At 34.0% G+C, this 19,512-nt stretch overlaps 1 protein-coding gene across 1 annotated transcript in view; it reads left to right on the plus strand.

Moving 5' to 3' along the window:
• The window catches only part of LOC130013668 (glypican-6-like), a 94,703-nt gene that overhangs the window by 52,900 nt on the left and 22,291 nt on the right, over positions 1-19,512 (plus strand). Inside the window, exon 4 of the mRNA XM_056102557.1 lies at positions 4,319-4,484. Coding sequence (XP_055958532.1) covers positions 4,319-4,484 — 166 coding nt within the window. The remainder of the gene's footprint in view (positions 1-4,318; positions 4,485-19,512) is intronic.

Here is a 19,512-nt window from a genome sequence, read left to right on the forward strand (position 1 = left end):
TGTCGGCACCGGAAGTGGCGTAAATTGACAAAAAACTACAATTTTGACAGTTAGGTACCATTTTTCGAAAGCAAATATTATTTTTTTCAAATCTGGTATAACTGAAATTGTGCGCCCTTTAAAGGCGCACAAAATGTTGGAACCAGTTTTTTTAATTTCGATTCCGTTTTCGGGCTATTTCGATTAAAAGGTGAAAAAAGGTGTAAAATTAAGCTATTTACAACCCATCCAGCGTTTTCATATTTTAAAATATTACTTCGTAACTTTCATAAACTCGTAGCAATAATCTATACGGAGAGAATGTATGTGAAAATTAATTTGTAATATGCGCAGTTGCCGAGAAATGGGCAATTTTGCATGAGTCACTTTTTACGCTAGTTTGCCTGTAAAAGAGTCAATTATTATTCGATTTTCATAAAAGTGACACCATTTGATGTGTAATGTCAATTTTAACTAGGTCAAACCAATTTAACATTTTCAATATCACCGGAAATGACGTAATTTGGGCAAAAATTGTATTTATAGCCTTCGAAACCAGTAATTTATTCAAATGAGTCATATTTGTTATTTGTTTAAAATTTTGATATTTGATTCAAATGAACTAATACAATGAACCCTTACGATCATATAGATATCACAAAATGGTTTCTAACTTGTTCAGTTGCGGAGAAATAGGCAATTTTCAACAGGTCACTTTTTAAGGTTTTTTGTCAATAAAAGTGTCAATTATTATTCGATTTTCATGAAATTTTCATTGTGTGATACCTAATGCCATTTACGATTTCATACAAGTAATTTAAGATTTTCATTATCACCGGAAGTAACGTCATTTTGGCAAAAACTGTATTTTTAGCCTTCAAAACAGATATTTTATTCAAATGAATCAGATTTGTAATGTTTTTAAAATTATGATATTTGATTCCAATCAACAAATAGAATGAACTCATTCGATCATACAGATACCTCAAAATGGTATCTAACTTGTACGGTTGCAGAGAAATAGGCGATTTTCTACAAGTCATTTTTCAAGGTTTTTGGTCTATAAAGGTGGCAACTATTATAGGATTTACATAAAATTTTCACCATGTGATGATGCTATTTCTGATTTCATAAACCAATTTAACATTTTCATTATCACCGGAAGTAATGTAATTTTGGTACCGGAAGTGACATAAGTTCAAGGGTAACGTGGCACCGGTGAAACCCGTCATTACTGCTTCGCAGTTCTAGTTCTAGATGTAATTAACAAAAATTGCTGAAATTCATTAGGCTTCTTTGTTTTACTAACTTAAATGATGCATATAAATTTCATACAGATCAGATGATAACTTTTGTCGTTCACAAGGTGCAACAAAGTGAAACAAGGGCCATAACTCTAGAAGAAATTAACAGAAGTTATTGAAATTAAATAGGCTTCTTCATCTTACTAATGCAAACAACATATATCAATTTTAAAACAATCAGATGATAAATGTAGTCTGTAGAGTGTTCACAAGAAATTGTGGACGGACGGAAGGACAGACAGGGGCGACGGCAATATACGACCACATTTTCTGCTATTCAGTGTACGGTAGGCCTATACTGTTTGTCATAACCAGCAATGCAAATATCGTTAATATTTTTAGCTATTTAAGTTAGTAAAAAGAACAATCCTATTGAATTTCAGAAATTTCCGTTTATTACGTCTAGAATTATGGCTCTTTTCACTTTATTGAACCTTGTGAACGCTCCAGTGCCGAAAGTTATCATCAGATCTTTGTGAAATTTATATGCATTATTTAAATTGGTGAAACCACAAAGCCTATTGACTTTCAGCAATTTACAATAATTACTTCTAAAGTTATGGCCCTTGTTTCACTTTGTTAAACCTTGTTAATGCTTGATTGATGAAAGTTATCATCTGATATGTATGAAATTTATATGCATCGGCGACAAATCTCCGCCGTGACAATATACATCTACTTTAAATGTCGCCCAATTCATTTCGGTGGAAGCGGATATTGAATAAAGCCATTTCACACACGTGTACATTACATGCGCATGTCATATATTTATACAATGTCCACAATGTCGGACTGCAGTTATTTATATATTTGATCTTTTTTGTGGGTTTAATTTGTTTACAAATTATCGTGCATACCACTGAACTATAAATGCTCGTATCTTAAAATTGATCACACGCAGTACCGTCATTTCCCGATATCATAACCAACCCCAATTTGATTATCCGTTAAGCTCCCCGTGGAGTGGATCGAGTGCTCTATGAATGATTGATTTAGATTAACTGAAGCTGCAAGCTCATCGTATGACGTATATAATTTAAAGTTTGGATTTTATAGCAGCCAATAATTGATGGATTACATCTAAGTTATAGATGAAGATGTAATGATACTTGTAAAAAAATTGTAAGTTGTCTTTGTTGCATACATTTTGGCCGACGTTATATGCATGTAAAGTGCGTTAGAAAAAAATCCTAACCGATACAGAATGCCGTTAAATATTTTCCCGAGATTACCAAACTCATTTTGTTGTTATTCAAACCGGCCTGTACATTATACATGTACACGTTTTCACGGCAGCATTACTATATTACAACTCCTTCAATATAAACATTTCGTTAAAATCTGAACAACGCATGTGAAATTGGATGTTCGGCAACAGAATTGAATACCTGGCGTAATTGGACACCTTGACTAATTTTAATCGCAACTCGGGAAATTGAACGGTCCAACTAATTATTGAACAGTCGTGAAAATTAAGCGGGACGCTTATAATTACACACGTGTCAACAAACTAAACACTAGTTAATTAACGCTTGGTAATCAAAATTGCACGTTGAGATTTAAGTTGTATACAAGGACAAATTGAATGCTATTAGGCCAAATTCAATGATATTTATGAATAATTCTACATAGATTAGATAATAATGCTATTTACCCAAGATTCCACAGTACCAGTCGTATAGTGATGGCTCTTGATTGTTCGAAAAATCGCATTTTTAGCTTGCGTATTCTCTAGAGGTCACAAATTTTTTTTTCTGATTTTAAGAAACGTTTAAATATATCACCAGTCCACCATAATGAAGGTTGAATAGGAATTTCAGGAAAATCGAAATGAAACTACCCAACAAAATGGCTGCTCTTTATATGCAAATTGTGTAAAAGTATGGAATACAAAGGTTGTGGACCCTCTAGAGGTCACAATTTTTATCCGATTTTGATGAAACTTAAAACATATCTTCATATCCCAAAGATCTCATTCTATTTTGATATTTGCACATTTCAGACCATAGCGTTATTATCTAATCTATGTAGAATTATTCATAAATATCATTGAATTTGGCCTAATAGCATTCAATTTGTCCTTGTATACAACATAAATCTCAACGTGCAATTTTGATTACCAAGCGTTAATTAACTAGTGTTTAGTTTGTTGACACGTGTGTAATTATAAACGTCCCGCTTAATTTTCACGACTGTTCAATAATTAGTTGGACCGTTCAATTTCCCAAGTTGCGATTAAAATTAGTCAAGGTGTCCAATTACGCCAGGTATTCAATTCTGTTGCCGAACATCCAATTTCACATGCGTTGTTCAGATTTTAACGAAATGTTTATATTGAAGGAGTTGTAATATAGTAATGCTGCCGTGAAAACATGTACATGTATAATGTACAGGCCGGTTTGAATAACAACAAAATGAGTTCGGTAATCTCGGGAAAATATTTAATGGCATTCTGTATCGGTTAGGATTTTTTTCTAACGCACTTTACATGCATATAACGTCGGCCAAAATGTATGCAACAAAGACAACTTACAATTTTTTTACAAGTATCATTACATCTTCGTCTATAACTTAGATGTAATCCATCAATTATTGGCTGCTATAAAATCCAAACTTTAAATTATATACGTCATACGATGAGCTTGCAGCTTCAGTTAATCTAAATCAATCATTCATAGAGCACTCGATCCACTCCACGGGGAGCTTTTTTTTTAACTATAGACTTTGGTGTTGACACGGGAAAAGCCTGGATTTGCTTAACATTATGTATTAGGCGCATCCCTCTATAAAATAAAATATTTGGTAAAAAAAAGTGTGCCTAATACACCGAAGAATAGGGTATATGCATAAATGGAAAGACCTTTCTTGTCTTAAATAATTGCTGCTCAAAATAATCAAATTGCTACAAATGCAGTGCTAATAAAAGAATTGCTACATAATTTAAAAATTGCTACTCAGAATAAAATAATTGAGCAAAAAGACTGCTACATGTTTGTAAGACATATATTGTATATTTGTTTTAATTTATATTATAGGTTCCAGCAACAGAATCTTGTACTAAGGCTTTAATGAGAATGACGTACTGCCCTCATTGTCGTGGATTAACTCTTACCAAACCTTGTAGCAATTATTGTTTGAATACTATGAAAGGTTGCCTTGCCTATCAGGCAACATTAAATTCCGCCTGGAATGAATATATTGGTAAGTTTCCTTTTTTTGAAAATCTTAAAGATTTTTATACTCCCACATTTTCATGTGAATCCAAATAAATATAAAGAGAGAGGAATCCAAAACCATTTGATTAACATAAACTTAGATGGGATCCAAGTCATAATAAACTTGATACGGTGACACCAGTAGTAGGAGTGGTTATAAACAAAGTCATGGGTATCACAAAACCAGCTATTATAGCATTTAACGTTTCATAAGTGTAAAAACTTACTTCTTCAGAGAATACAACTACACAAATGATACATTTGAAGTTCGAGGTTAGTCATAGTAACTAGTGATGTCATAATGTTAAGGGACAATATTGTTGTCAGTCATTATCACATATGTGATAGAACTAATTAAACACGTTCCAAATATAATCTTAACACAGAGATCATTGCTACGATAGCTGAGTAATACAGGTTCCTTGAATCGGAAGTGACGAACGCCAAAGGAAAACACGAGTCATACCTCGATATAACTAACTGATTTGACAGGGTCGTGTTTGATTAAGAATTGATATTAATAATAATATTTCTTGTACAACTTAGCTTTAATTGTTTCGCTGTAGGCCTACTGTCACCGCGGTCTGTCAGGACCTTATAATTATCTTTCTATGGTTGAATTAATTATGGGTTACCTTAACACCGATATAACATCTTAGAGCATAGTCCTCTTAACGAGTATGCTAATAAGAATGTAAATGGTAATCAGATATGGGATTTGCGCCCGTATATTCCAGACATGTCTGATGCTATTTTCCAAATGTCCTAAATTGTCCGACTAGGAATATGCCCAATCGGACATCAAGACATGGTGAATAATATTCAAAATTTCAAAATTAATATAGTGTGCTGAGTGTATAACTACCACTCAACCCAATTATTGTTGATAATAGGCTGGATTGATTAGGTAATTAAGTGATCAACATATTTATCGTGTTATACCGTCTATACACCTACCTTGATTAACTACTTCATCTGCTTTGATTGACTGACTTAATCCTTTGTCGGACAATTCATCAATCTAATCTTAAAACAGTAGTCATTGCTTCTCCTTTGTCGGACTCTTCATCAATCCAATAAGAGGGATTATCATTTTTATACGCCCACATAGAAATGTGGACGTATATTGCCGTCGCCCCCGTCCATCTGTCCATCCTCCACAATTTTTTGTGAATGCTCATCCAGTTGTTTTAAAATTGATATATGTTGTTTGCATTAGTGAGATGAAGAAGCATATTTGATTTCGATTATCATTTTTATACGCCCACATAGAAATGAGGACGTATATTGCCGTCGCCCCTGTCCGTCTGTCCATTGTCCACAATTTCTTGTGAATGATCTAACGCCAAAAGTTATCAACCAGTTGTTTTAAAATTGATATATGTTGTTTGCATTAGTGAGATGAAGAAGCATATTTAATTTCAATAATTTCTGTTTATTACGTCTAGAGTTATGGCCCTTGTTTCACTTTGTTGAACCTTGTGAACGCTCTAATGCCGGAAGTTAACATCTGATCTTTGAAATTTATATTTGTGAAACGAAAAAGCCTGTCGAATTTCAACAATTTCTGTAGATTACTTCCAGTGTTATGGCCCTTATTTTAGTTTTTAGAACCTTGTGAACCCGCAAACGATGAAAATTCTAATGTCATCTGTATGAAATTGTCTATTAAATGCCCCTAATTACCTACAAAAGAATAAATATGTGACAACCCTTGTCGACCGCACGGACGATTTAGCTACTGTGGGTGTATGTTTTGTTGCCTAGCAACCTATCCTTTCTTTTACGCTGTTATTATTGTGATACTTTTAATGTGTGCCAATTTATTGTTTTTATACCCCCACATTGAAATGTGGTCATATATTGTCGTCGCGTCCGTCCGTCCATCCGTCGTGGTCTGGCGTCCACAATTGCTTGTGGACCCTCTAGAGACTAAAGTTAATATCCGATTGACTTTAAATTTATACACAGTGTTTAAGGTCATGAGACAAAGAAGCCTAATGATTTTCAGCGATTTCCGATAATTACTGCCAGAGTTATGGCCCTTGATCTCTTTGGAAAATCTTGTGGATGCTCTACAGGCTAAAGTTAATATCCGATTGACTTTAAATTTATACACAGTGTTTAAGGTCATGAGACGAAGAAGCCTATTGATTTTCAGCGATTTTCGATAATTACTGCCAGAGTTATGGCCCTTGATCACTTCAAAAAATCTTGTGGACGCTCTAGAGGCTAAAGTTAATATCGATTGACTTTAAATTTATACACAGTGTTTTAGGTCATGGGACGAAGAAGCCTATTGATTTTCAGCGATTTCCGATAATTACTGCCAGAGTTGTGGCCCTTGATCACTTCAAAAACTCTTGTGGACGCTCTATAGGCCAAAGTTAATATCCGATTGACTTTAAATTTATACACAGTGTTTAAGGTCATGAGACGAAGAAGTCTATTGATTTTCAGCGATTTCAGATAATTACTGCCAGAGTTATGGCCCTTGATCACTAAAGTTAATATCCGATTGACTTTAAATTTATACACAGTGTTTAAGGTCATGAGACGAAGAGGCCTATTAATTTTCAGTGATTACGATAATTACTGCCAGAGTTATGGCCCTTGATCACTTTGAAAAATCTTGTGATGCTCTAGAGGCTAAAGTTATCATCCGATTGATACACAGAGTTTAAGATCTTGAGACGAACAAGTATATTGATTTTCAATGAATTTTTATGACTTGACCAGCTAAATCCATAATATTAAAAGTTTCGTATACTAAACGTTAATATGGGGCAGAACTTTATAAAAACCAAACAAATTCTGATGGTTTTCTGATAATTACTTCAGATATCATCTTGGCTATCACTCTCTATTGCACTAATTTCACCATCTTTTGATTTCTTGGCCTCTTCTATTAAATGTCTTTCCCAGTCATCGTCAAATTCTTCACAAACCGGTAAGTCTCTGTCCATTTTTTCACAACGTCGTCATCTACGCTACCACTTTCACTGCACAGCTTCAAAAATGAAATGTTGTGTCTTTCTCTAAATCTGCAGAGCCAGCAATTCGATGCTTTGAATTCAGATTCTGGAATGTTTAGTTCTTTGGTGAATAGCAAAGCTTTTTCACGAAGCATAGGACCGGAGATCGACACATCTTTGCCACGCACACGCTGAAACCACGCCCCACATCAGAGTGTTTAAGAGTTTATCCGCGAGAAGACCATGCAAAAATCGCAAAAAGTGCTAAGATGGGGGGTCAAAAGTTTTTGATCAAACTTATGGTATGACACCCCCTAGGGGCAAGAGGTAACATGCTGAAGTGGTTACAGTCTGGTGTAGCTCTAAAGGACTGTACAGGAATTATTCATTTTATGGGTAAAATTGCGGTTTTCACATGTGTATTTATCACCCTTTTTAAGCACAGACTGCATTCTATGGTGTAATAGCAACCTTTTAATTTTGACCCTGCCTGATAAAGCGGGCGGTCAACTTCCACCCCAGGACTAATATGAAAAAAAAAAATCAGTACATTCTAATTTTGTGTGGACTTGTTTTAGGGTACCATATTCACATTGTCCTTATAGTGCAGAAAAAGATACACTGTAACTTTTTCTTTCATGGTCACAAGTAGAATTTCTTTGGATGGTTTTGAAGTGCTAGGCACATAGTATCCATAGGTGTAAAAATAATGACCGGAATGCAACATACTTAAAATATACAGCTTATTGAAAAGTGCTAAAATAAGCTTTTGTGATACATTTTTTTTGCAAATTTAATTAGAGAAATAAAAAATTTGACTTTTATACGTTTTTATCATATCCATAGCCATTATTTGTACCATGTTGCTCTCTATATAAGTGTGTATTTGTATTTATTGTATATTTGGTATTGTCGTATTGTCCCTTTAACATATTTGTTGTATTGTCTCTTTAAGATTTCATTTTCAAACAGGTTACCGAAAATGGCTACAAAATGTTTAATTTCAGAGCATATTTCCACTATTCATTTTGGGACACATCCACTGATTTCTACAATACAGAAATGTGGAAGCTTAAATATTAACGGCAACGAAGCCTTGCGTCGAAGTGGGTGACATTGAACAGTGTAGTATGGTAGCTACAGCTCTCGGGCACCGTCAGCTGCACCTTCAGGGCCGGATTTAGAATAAGAGAGGCCCTAGGCAAACCCCCTGAACAGGGCCCACGACATGGACCTTGGGGCCCTGGGACAAGCAACTCGGTGAGAGGGTGGGTCGGAAGAAGTCATGCGGTTGGTGGTTCGAATCTCACTTTTAGGTGAATTTTTAATTTTCGTTGGATTATTTTATTTAAAATAATGTCTATTTGAGAGTAATGGATATGTTTGTTGAGATTGAGCATGTCGATACTCCAGTGGAAGCTCGTGGACAACTGCGGAAGCCAATTCCCGTCAACGCCAGATGAGCCATGAATGATTACAGGCCTTTGAAAGTATTTTTTTCAAGATATTTTTATAAAACAGATACTAATGTATTTTAGGGCTGGTAGTAAACACCATATGAATGAAAAGAAAAACAAATTGTTAGGTTTTTTTTTTTTTATCTACTACGGTTAATTATCTCCAAAATAGGCAAATTACAGATTAATTTCATGGGTTATTGTTTCCTTTACCTATTTTTTGTCAAGTCGTTTCCGGTAATTTTTATTTTTTGTATCAAATGTTGGGAGGTTGCTTTTTCACGTGAGCATAAATTTTTTAAACCCACCCCATGAAAGAAGTAGCTATAGGGCGTCAAACTTTGGGTGACGAAAAATGGGGAATTTAGACAGGCGTTGATATCCAGTCCGTATACAGATCTCGTTCGCCAGAATCGTCTGAAGTTAATATTGTGGTAACAGCACTGAGTCATCTACAAACTGTGTGAGTTTGGTCTTTCCTGCTACGTATAGTAAAGGTGTAAGGACTTGCCAAAGTTGGTATTTGAGAAAAGATGGATTTTGGCAATTTCACCATATGAAAAATGTTTTTTCAATTTTCTCAGTCAGGAATTGAAAGATTTTTCTAATATTGCACATTTATGTGTTTTGTCACTATCCCAACTTATAAACCAAATTTGGTCAAAATCTGTGATTGAAGCCTTAGCACCTTCTGCATGGTTTTCTCGTGGACACGCTCTTAATTCTTCCATCGGCGAGTGAACACAGAGACGTTTCCTGTCGCTGTCTCTATTTTCTTCGTATCCATCAAGAATTTCTGCCTTTCTTTTCAAAATCGTCTGTACCTGGGTCTTACCAATTCCAAATTCTTAGGCCAATTGTCTTTGGCTTCTACCCCCACTCTTTTTGATGAGTTCTACTTTTGCTATTAGGGTTAATTCTACACGAGTACGCTTACTACAGGGTTTTTCCATTACGCAGGTGAAGGTCGAATAAGAAATAATACACTTGACAAAATTTACTCGTACATACAGATGAAGGCCGAATAAGAAATGATAATCTACAAAATTTACTTGTATAAATAGTAAATAAATGATTAGTTTTAATCACCTAATCATTATTAATTTCTTTGTTTAAATTAAACACCCAATGAGAAATTCCATTGTTTAAAAAACGAAACCAACAAAGAAAGATTAGCGGCTCGTTAAATGGCTGCGATGAAATCAATCTATCATGAATGTTTGATTGCTTTGATCTTGGTTGTTAGATTGACTAATCCCTGTCAGTGGTCGTTATCGCTTTGATCTCGGTCGCGGGCTGACTTATCCCAATCAGTGGTCGTTATCGCGAGTCACAAAAACAATGAAATTGACTGATTGGGACTGGCTTCGGTGGTCCTAATCAGTAATAGTGAGTTGCCCGTTTAACTGAGTTCAATTTATAAGGAATATAGAAGAAATAAATTGGTTCTTTTGCCCGTAATACTGAGTTGGTCGTTAAGCAGGATTTCACTGTACATCTAGAGTTATGGCCCTTGTTTCACTTTGTTGAATCTTGTGAACACTCTAATGACAACAGTTATCATCCGATCTGTTTGAAATTGATATGCATCATTTAAATTAGTGCAACGGAGAAGATTATTGAATTTCAGCAATTTCCGTTAATTACGCCATGAGTTCTGGCCCTTGTTTCACTTTGTTGTACCTTGTGAATGCTCTAACGACAAAAGTTATTATCCGATCTGTATGAAATTTATGTGTATCGTTTAAATTAGAAAAAAGAACAAGCCTATTGAGTTTCAGCAAATTTCTGTTGATTACATCTAGAGTTATGGCCCTTGTTTAGCTTTGTTGAATCTTGTGAATGCTTGAATTACAAAAGTTATCACTTAATCTGTATGAAATTCATATGCATCATTTAAATTAGTGAAATGAAGAAGCCTATTGAATGTCAGCAATTTCCGTCAATTACTTTTAGAGTTATGGCCCTTGTTTTACTTTGTTAAGCCTTGTGAACGTTTGAACGACAAAAGTTATCATCCGATCTGTATGAAATTTATATGCATTATTTGAATTAGTAAAATGAAAAAGCCTGTCGAATTTCAACAATTTCTATAGATTACTCCAGAGTTCTGGAGTTTTAGTTTTTAGAACCATGTGAACCCCCAAACGACGAAAATTATTTTGTCATCTGTATGAAATTGTCTATTAAATTCCCCTAATTACCTACAAAAGAATAAATATTCGACAACCCTTGTCGACTGCTCAGACGATTTAGCTGCTGTGGGCGTATGTTTTGTTGCCTGGTAACCTATCTTTACCATATTGTCTATCTGCATTTTATAATTTTATTGTATTGTAAAGTGCTCAGAAGTGCATCTGAGCACTTTATGAAAAGTGCGCTATAGAAATACACCAAAATAATAATAACTAGAACTACGATGCAGTAATGACGGGTTTCACCGGTGCCACGTTACCCTTGAACTTATGTCTCTTCCGGTGCAAGTTACCCAGCAATATCAATTTCATTTATACATTTGTTACCATATGTTACATATGGCAAAAAAGTGATCCTGACAAAATTTGTTACTAACTTACCGCTAAGTTAGCTGACTTTTTAATGGGAAATTTCTCGACAAGGGAAGATTCTAGAAGCAATTTTTGGACATCTATATGGTCGTATTGATCCAATCTATATGTCCATTGGAATCAAATATCATAATGTTAAACGAATAATAAATATAACTCACTTCAAAACAATATTTGTTTTGAACGCTAATAATAGTTTTTGCCAAAATTACATTACTTCCGGTGATAATAAAAATGTTAAATTAATTCTATGATATTATAAATGGCATAAGGCATCACATGGTGAAAATTTTATGAAAATCGAATAATAATTGACACTTTTATAGACCAAAACCTTGAAAAGTGACTTATAAAATATCGTCTATTTCTCTGAAACTGAACAAGTTAGACACCATTTTGTGATATCTGTATGGTCGTATGGGTTCATTCTATTTGTTGATTGGAATCAAATATCATAATTTTAATAACATTACAAATCAGACTCATTTGAATAAAATATCTGTTTTGGGGCTAAAAATATAGTTTTTGCCCAAATGACGTCATTTTCAGTTATACCAGATTTGAAAATGACGTCATTTTCAGTGACAGTGAAAATGTTAAATTGGATTGACCTAGTCAAATGTGGCATGAGGCATCACATGGTAACAAAAATTGAAAATCGAACGATAATTGACACTTTTACATGCAAAATAACATGAAAAGTGACGCATGCAAAATTGCCTATTTCTCGGCAACTGCGCACATTACAATCTAATTTTGACATACATTGTCCTTGTATGGATTAATGCTACAAAATTATTTAAGTTGCATAGAAATAATTTAAAATATGAAGACGATGAATGGGATGTAAATAGCTGATTTTTACCCCTTTTTTTTCACCCTTAAATCAAAATGTTGCAAATACAAAACCGATATAAAAAAACTAAGGCCGACATATTTTGCGTCTGTAGTAGGAGCATTCATCTTCATTGATAAGATTTGTAGAAATTAAGATTTTCCCTTAGGACAAAACCTTCCCGACCCGTCAAAATTTAAATTTTAGACAAAATTACGTCACTTCAGGTGCCGACAGAAAACTTTATAGGTAGAAACAAGTTGAGAATTTGCACCAAGAAGTATATGAGCTTTTGTTTTATACAAATCAGGCAATAAATAATTAATTTAGAACCCATTAACTGTAATAAAAATGCAAAAAGTCTTAAAAAGTGATCTTGACGAAATTGGTTATTTCTTTGCAAGAGAAGATGCTAGAAGCTATTTTTTGACATATTTATGATCGTATTGATCCAGTCTATATTTCCAGTGGAATGAAATATCATAATGTTAAACGAATACTAATATAACTCACTTAAAAAAAATATTTGTTTTGAAGGCTAAAACTACAGTTTTTGCTAAAATGACATTACTTCCGATGAGAATGAAAATGTTAATTAGTTTTATGAAATCAGAAATGGCATAAGGCATCACATGGTGAAAATTTTATGAAAATCGAATAATAATTGACACTGTTATAGACCAAAAACCTTGAAAAGTGACTAGTAGAAAATCATCTATTTCTCTGCATCCTTACAAGTTAGAACCCATTTTGAGGTATCTGTATGGTCGTATGGGTTCATTCTATTTGTTGATTGAAATTAAATATCATACTTTTCAACAAATAACATATACGACTCACTTGAAAAAAATATCGGTTTTGAAGGCTAAAATTCAGTTTTTGCCCAAGTGACGTCACTTCCGGTAACAGTAAAGGTGTTAAAATGGTTTAATCTAGTCAAACGTGGCATTAGGCATCAAATGGTGAAAGAAAATTGAAAATTCAATAATAATTGATTCTTGTACAGGCAAAATAACACGAAATGTGACTCCTGCAAAATTGCCTATTTCTCGGCAACATCTAATATTACAAACGAATTTTGACATACATTCTCTTTGTATGGGTTTTTGCTACGAGGTTATAAAAAGTTACGATGAAATATTTTGAAATATGAAGACGGTGGATGGGTTGTAAATAGCTTATTTTTACACCTTTTTTCGCATTTTAATCTAAATGGCCCGAAAACGAAATCTAAATTAAAAAAACTGAGCCCAATGTTTTGTGCGCCTTTAGAGGGCACCCTTTCAGTTAAATCAGATTTGAAAATATGATATTTGCTTTCAAAAAGTTGTACCAATCTGTCAAAATTGAAGTTTTTGCTGATTTTACGTCGGTTCCGGTGCCGACAGTAATCTTTACCGGTAACAAAAAAAATGACATTTTGGACCATGCAGCATATGAACTTTCTTTTGTACAAATCGAATAATAAATAATTAATCTAGGACTGAAAAACTGAATTAGCCAATGGCGGCCAAGGAAAATTATGGACACAAAAAATCTTGACATATTTAGGCAAATCAGATAACTCTTCAACCCTGGGTAAAATGCCATATAAAAATATTCATAAATAAAAAAAAGTTTTTTGTAAAATTTTAAATTTTCGAAATATCTACGAAGATTTGTTGACAATCAAAAATCAAAAGTAGCACAGCTATGTGCCTGGTCTCCGGCTATGTCAAAATACATCATATGTTAAAATTCGTTGATTATTGTTAATACTACGGCATTTTTTAAAAAAACGACAACTTCGGTTGTTTCGGACATTTCGCATTGTCACAAAATGCCCAAAATAGCTTTAATCTCTAGGTCACACCCACTTTCCCAATAAAACCGAAGAAATCATATCAATCTGACATGTAGTTTCTGAGATACAATCAAATTGGAAAAAAAAAAAAATAATAATAAGAATAATCTTAACAAAAACAATAGGGTTTCACACAAACTATTTAGTGTGAAACCCTAATAAATTAAAATCAAATAACCGTCTTTTGTTTATATCCCACCTTCCACCCCTATGGCTGAAATGCCATGCAAACTTGTCCAATCAGACACAACAAAATCAATCATGTGATTTTGCTACGAATGGAATCACCCACAAATTTTTCACGGCGTGAGAAATCTGATCGACAATCGAACTTCTGCGACTTATTCTTCAATGAAAATATTTTTTTTTACCGTCAAGACTTGTATCATTATAATCTACGATATTTCATAAACGTACTCACTATTTGAAAATTCACGCCGCAGCATAGGATTCGGAAAAATTTGTCGTCAATCTTTTCAAACATTCACCTCTCAAAAAGTACACATGCCATTTTGATCGAGGATGCTGATGAACCTTGCCGGAGACCTCCTCATGATTGGTTAAACGTTTCAATGTAGTAGATGAAGGGGTTCCCCTCGCTATGGGAATCCTAAGCTAGGTACCGCTCCAAAAGCTGGGCATGCCGTGAGCGCAAATCAATTTGCTAATGGTAAAACAAAGGCGCACTGTCAGTGACGTAATATTGGTGTTGGTACTTTTTATACGCCCACATGGAAATGTGGTCGTATATTGCCGCCGACCCGTCTGTCCGTCCGTCCGTCCGTCCGTTCACAATTTCTTGTGAACACTCTACAGACTACATTTATCAACAGATTGTTTTGAAATTGATATATGTTGTTTGCATTAGTGAGATGAAGAAGCCCATTTAATTTCAATAACTTCCGTTAATTTCTTCTGGAGTTATGGCCCTTGTTTCACTTTGTTGCACCTTGTGAACGCTCTAACGACAAAAGTTATCAACCGATCTGTATGAAATTTATATGCATCAATTAAATAAGTAAAACAAAGAACCCTATTGAATTTCAGCAATTTCCGTTAATTACATCTAGAGTTATGGCCCTTGTTTCATTTTGTTGAATATTGTGAACGCTATAATGACAAAAGTTATCAACCGATCTGTATGAAATTGATATGCATCATTTAAATTAGTGAAATGAAGAAGCCTATTCAATTTCAGCAATTTCCGTTAATTTCTTCTGGAGTTATGGCCCTTGTTTCACATTTTTATACGCCCACATTGAAAGGTGGACGTATATTGCCGTCGCCCCCGTCCGTCTGTTTTGTGCGCCTTTAGAGGGCACCCTTTCAGTTAAATCAGATTTGAAAATATGATATTTGCTTTCAAAAAGTTGTACCAATCTGTCAAAATTGAAGTTTTTGCTGATTTTACGTCAGTTCCGGTGCCGACAGTAATCTTTACCGGTAACAAAAAAAATGACATTTTGGACCACGCAGCATATGAACTTTCTTTTGTACAAATCGAATAATAAATAATTAATCTAGGACTGAAAAACTGAATTAGCCAATGGCGGCCAAGGAAAATTATGGACACAAAAAATCTTGACATATTTAGGCAAATCAGATAACTCTTCAACCCTGGGTAAAATGCCATATAAAAATATTCATAAATAAAAAAAAGTTTTTTGTAAAATTTTAAATTTTCGAAATTTGGCGTTTAATATCTACGAAGATTTGTTGACAATCAAAAATCAAAAGTAGCACAGCTATGTGCCTGGTCTCCGGCTATGTCAAAATACATCATATGTTAAAATTCGTTGATTATTGTTAATACTACGGCATTTTTTAAAAAAATGAAATTTCAGCAATTTCCGTTAATTTCTTCTGGAGTTATGGCCCTTGTTTCACATTTTTATACGCCCACATTTTTATACGCCCACATTGAAAGGTGGACGTATATTGCCGTCGCCTCTGTCCGTCCGTCCGTCCGTCCATCGTCCACAATTTCTTGTGAATGCTCTAACGCCAAAAGTTATCATCCAATTGTTTTAAAATTGATATATGTTGTTTACATTAGTGAGATAAAGAAGCCTATTTAATTTAAATAATTTCTGTTTATTACGTCTAGAGTTATGGCCCTTGTTTCACTTTGTTGAACCTTGTGAACGCTCTAATGCCAAAAGTTAACATACGATCTTTGTGAAATTTATATGCAATATTTAAGTTAGTGAAACGAAGAAGCCTATTGAATTTCAACAATTTCTGTTTATTACGTCTAGAGTTATGGCCCTTGTTTCACTTTATTGAACCTTGTGAACGCTCTAACTCCAAAAGTTATCATCCGATCTTTCTGAAAATTACATGCATTATTTAAATTAGTGAAAGGAAGAAGCCTATTAAATTTCAGCAATTTCCGTTTATTACGTCTAGAGTTATAGCCCTTGTTTCACTTTGTTGAACCTTGTGAACTTTAACGCCAAAAGTTATCATCGATCTTTCTGAAATTTATATGCATTATTTAGATTACTGAAACGAAGAAGCCTATTGAATTTCAGCAATTTCCGTTAATTATGTCTAGAGTTATGGCCCTTGTTTCACTTTATTGATCCTTGTGAACGCTCTAACGTCAAAAGTTATCATTCGATCTTTCTGAAAATTATATGCATTATTTAAATTAGTAAGAAGAAGAATCCTAACTCCAAAAGTTATCATCTGATCATTCTGAAATTTACATGCATTATTTAAATTGGTGAAACGAAGAAGCCTATTGAATTTCAGCAATTTCCGTTTATTGCATCTAGAGTTATGCCCCTTGTTTCACTGAACCATGTGAACGCTCCAACGCAAAAAGTTATCATTCGATCTTTGTGAAATTTATATGCATTATTTAGATTAGTGTAACGGAGAATCCTATTGAATTTCAGCAATTTCCGTTTATTACGTGTAGAGTTATGGCCCTTGTTTCCCTTTATTGATCCTTGTGAACGCTCTAACGCAAAAAGTTATCACCCGATTTTTGTGAAATTTATATGCATGGTTTAAATTAGTGAACCGAAAAAGCCTATTGAATTTCAGCAATTTACAATAATTACTTCTAGAGTTATTGCCCTTGTTTCACTTTGTTAAACCTTGTTAATGCTCGATTGGAGATAGTTATCGTCCAATGTGTATGAAATTTATATGCATCATTTAAATTTGTGAAACAGGTCTATTGAATTTCAGCAATTTCCGTCAATAATTTCTAGAGTTATGGCGATTGTGAAAGTTTGAATGACAAAAGTGAGTTGCGACCCTTGTTTCAGTTTGTAGAAATGCTCGATTGGTGATAGTTATCATCCAATGTGTATGAAATTTATATGCATCATTTAAATTTGTGAAACAGGTCTATTGAATTTCAGCAATTTCCGTCAATAATTTCTAGAGTTATGGCGATTGTGAACGTTTGAATGACAAAAGTGAGTTGAGACCCTTGTTTCAGTTTGTAGAAATGCTCAATTGGTGATAGTTATCATCCAATGTGTATGAAATTTATATGCATCATTTAAATTTGTGAAACAGGTCTATTGAATTTCAGCAATTTTCGTCAATAATTTATAGAGTTATGGCGATTGTGAACGTTTGAATGACAAAAGTGAGTTGAGACCCTTGTTTCAGTTTGTAGAAATGCTCGATTGGTGATAGTTATCATCCAATAATTATGAAATTTATATGCATCATTTAAATTTGTGAAACAGGTTTATTGAATTTCAGCAATTTTCGTCAATAATTTCTAGAGTTATGGCGATTGTGAACGTTTGAATGACAAAAGTGAGTTGAGACCCTTGTTTCAGTTTGTAGATATGCTCGATTGGTGATAGTTATCATCCAATGTGTATGAAATTTATATGCATCATTTAAATTTGTGAAACAGGTCTATTGAATTTCAGCAATTTCCGTCAATAATTTCTAGAGTTATGGCGATTGTGAACGTTTGAATGACAAAAGTGAGTTGAGACCCTTGTTTCAGTTTGTAGAACCTTGTAAACCCTCAAACGACAAAATTTATAATCTGATCTGTATGGAACTGTCTTGTAAAGGCCCCCAATTATGTACAAAGGAATAAATATGCGACAACCCTTGATGACCGCTCGGACGATTTAGCTGCTGTGGGCGTATGTTTTGTTGCCTGGCAACCTATCTTTGCACCTTGTGAACGACAAAAGTTATCAACCGATCTGTATGAAATGTATATGCATCATTTAAATTAGTAAAACAAAGAAGCCTATTGAATTTCAGCAATTTCCGTTAATTACATCTAGATCTATGGCCCTTGTTTCACTTTGTTGAATCTTGTGAACGCTATAATGACAACAGTTATCATCTGATCTGTTTGAAATTGATATGCATCATTTAGATTAGTGAAATGAAAAAGCCTATTGAATTTCAGCAATTTCCGTTAATTTCTTCTGGAGTTATGGCCCTTGTTTCACTTTTTTGCACCTTGTGAACGCTCGAACGACAAAAGTTATCAACCAATCTGAATGAAATTTATTTGCATCATTTAAATAAGTAAAACAAAAAAGCCCATTGAATTTCCGCAATTTCCGTTATTACATCTAGAGTTATGGCCCTTGTTTCACTTTGTTGAATGTTGTGAATGCTCTAATGACAACAGTTCTCATCCGATCTGTTTGAAATTGATATGCATCATTTAAATTAGTGAAATGAAGAATCCTATTGAATTTCAGCAATTTCCATTAATTACGCCGGGAGTTATGGCCCTTGTTTCACTTTGTTGTACCTTGTAAATGCTCTAACGACAAAAGTTATCATCCGATCTGTATGAAATTTATATGTTTCATTTAAATTAGTAAAACGAACAAGCCTATTGAGTTTCAGTTATCACCTAAATTAGTGAAATGAAGATGAACAAGCCTATTGAATGTCAGCAATTTCCGTCAATTACGTCTAGAGTTATGGCCCTTGATTTACTTTGTTGAAGTTATCATCCGATCTGTATGAAATTTATATGCATTATTTGAATTAGTAAAACGAAAAAAGCCTGTCGAATTTGAACAATTTCTGTAGATAGCTTCCAGAGTTACGGCCCTTGTTTTAGTTTTTAGAACCTTGTGAACCTTTAAACAACGAAAATTATAATGTCATCTGTATGAAATTGTCTATTAAATTCCCCTAATTACCTACAAAAGAATAAATATGTGACAACCCTTGTCGACTGCTCGGACAATTTAGCTGCTGTGGGCGTATGTTTTGTTGCCTGGCATCCTATCTTTAACTTGTGTTTTGGGAACATTATTAATAAAGAACAAAAACGAAACTTGTATCATTAGAAAGGTAATTTAATGGGCTTTTTATACG

This window comes from Patella vulgata, chromosome 1, assembly GCF_932274485.2.
Source record: "Patella vulgata chromosome 1, xgPatVulg1.2, whole genome shotgun sequence".
Taxonomy (NCBI): domain Eukaryota; kingdom Metazoa; phylum Mollusca; class Gastropoda; family Patellidae; genus Patella; species Patella vulgata.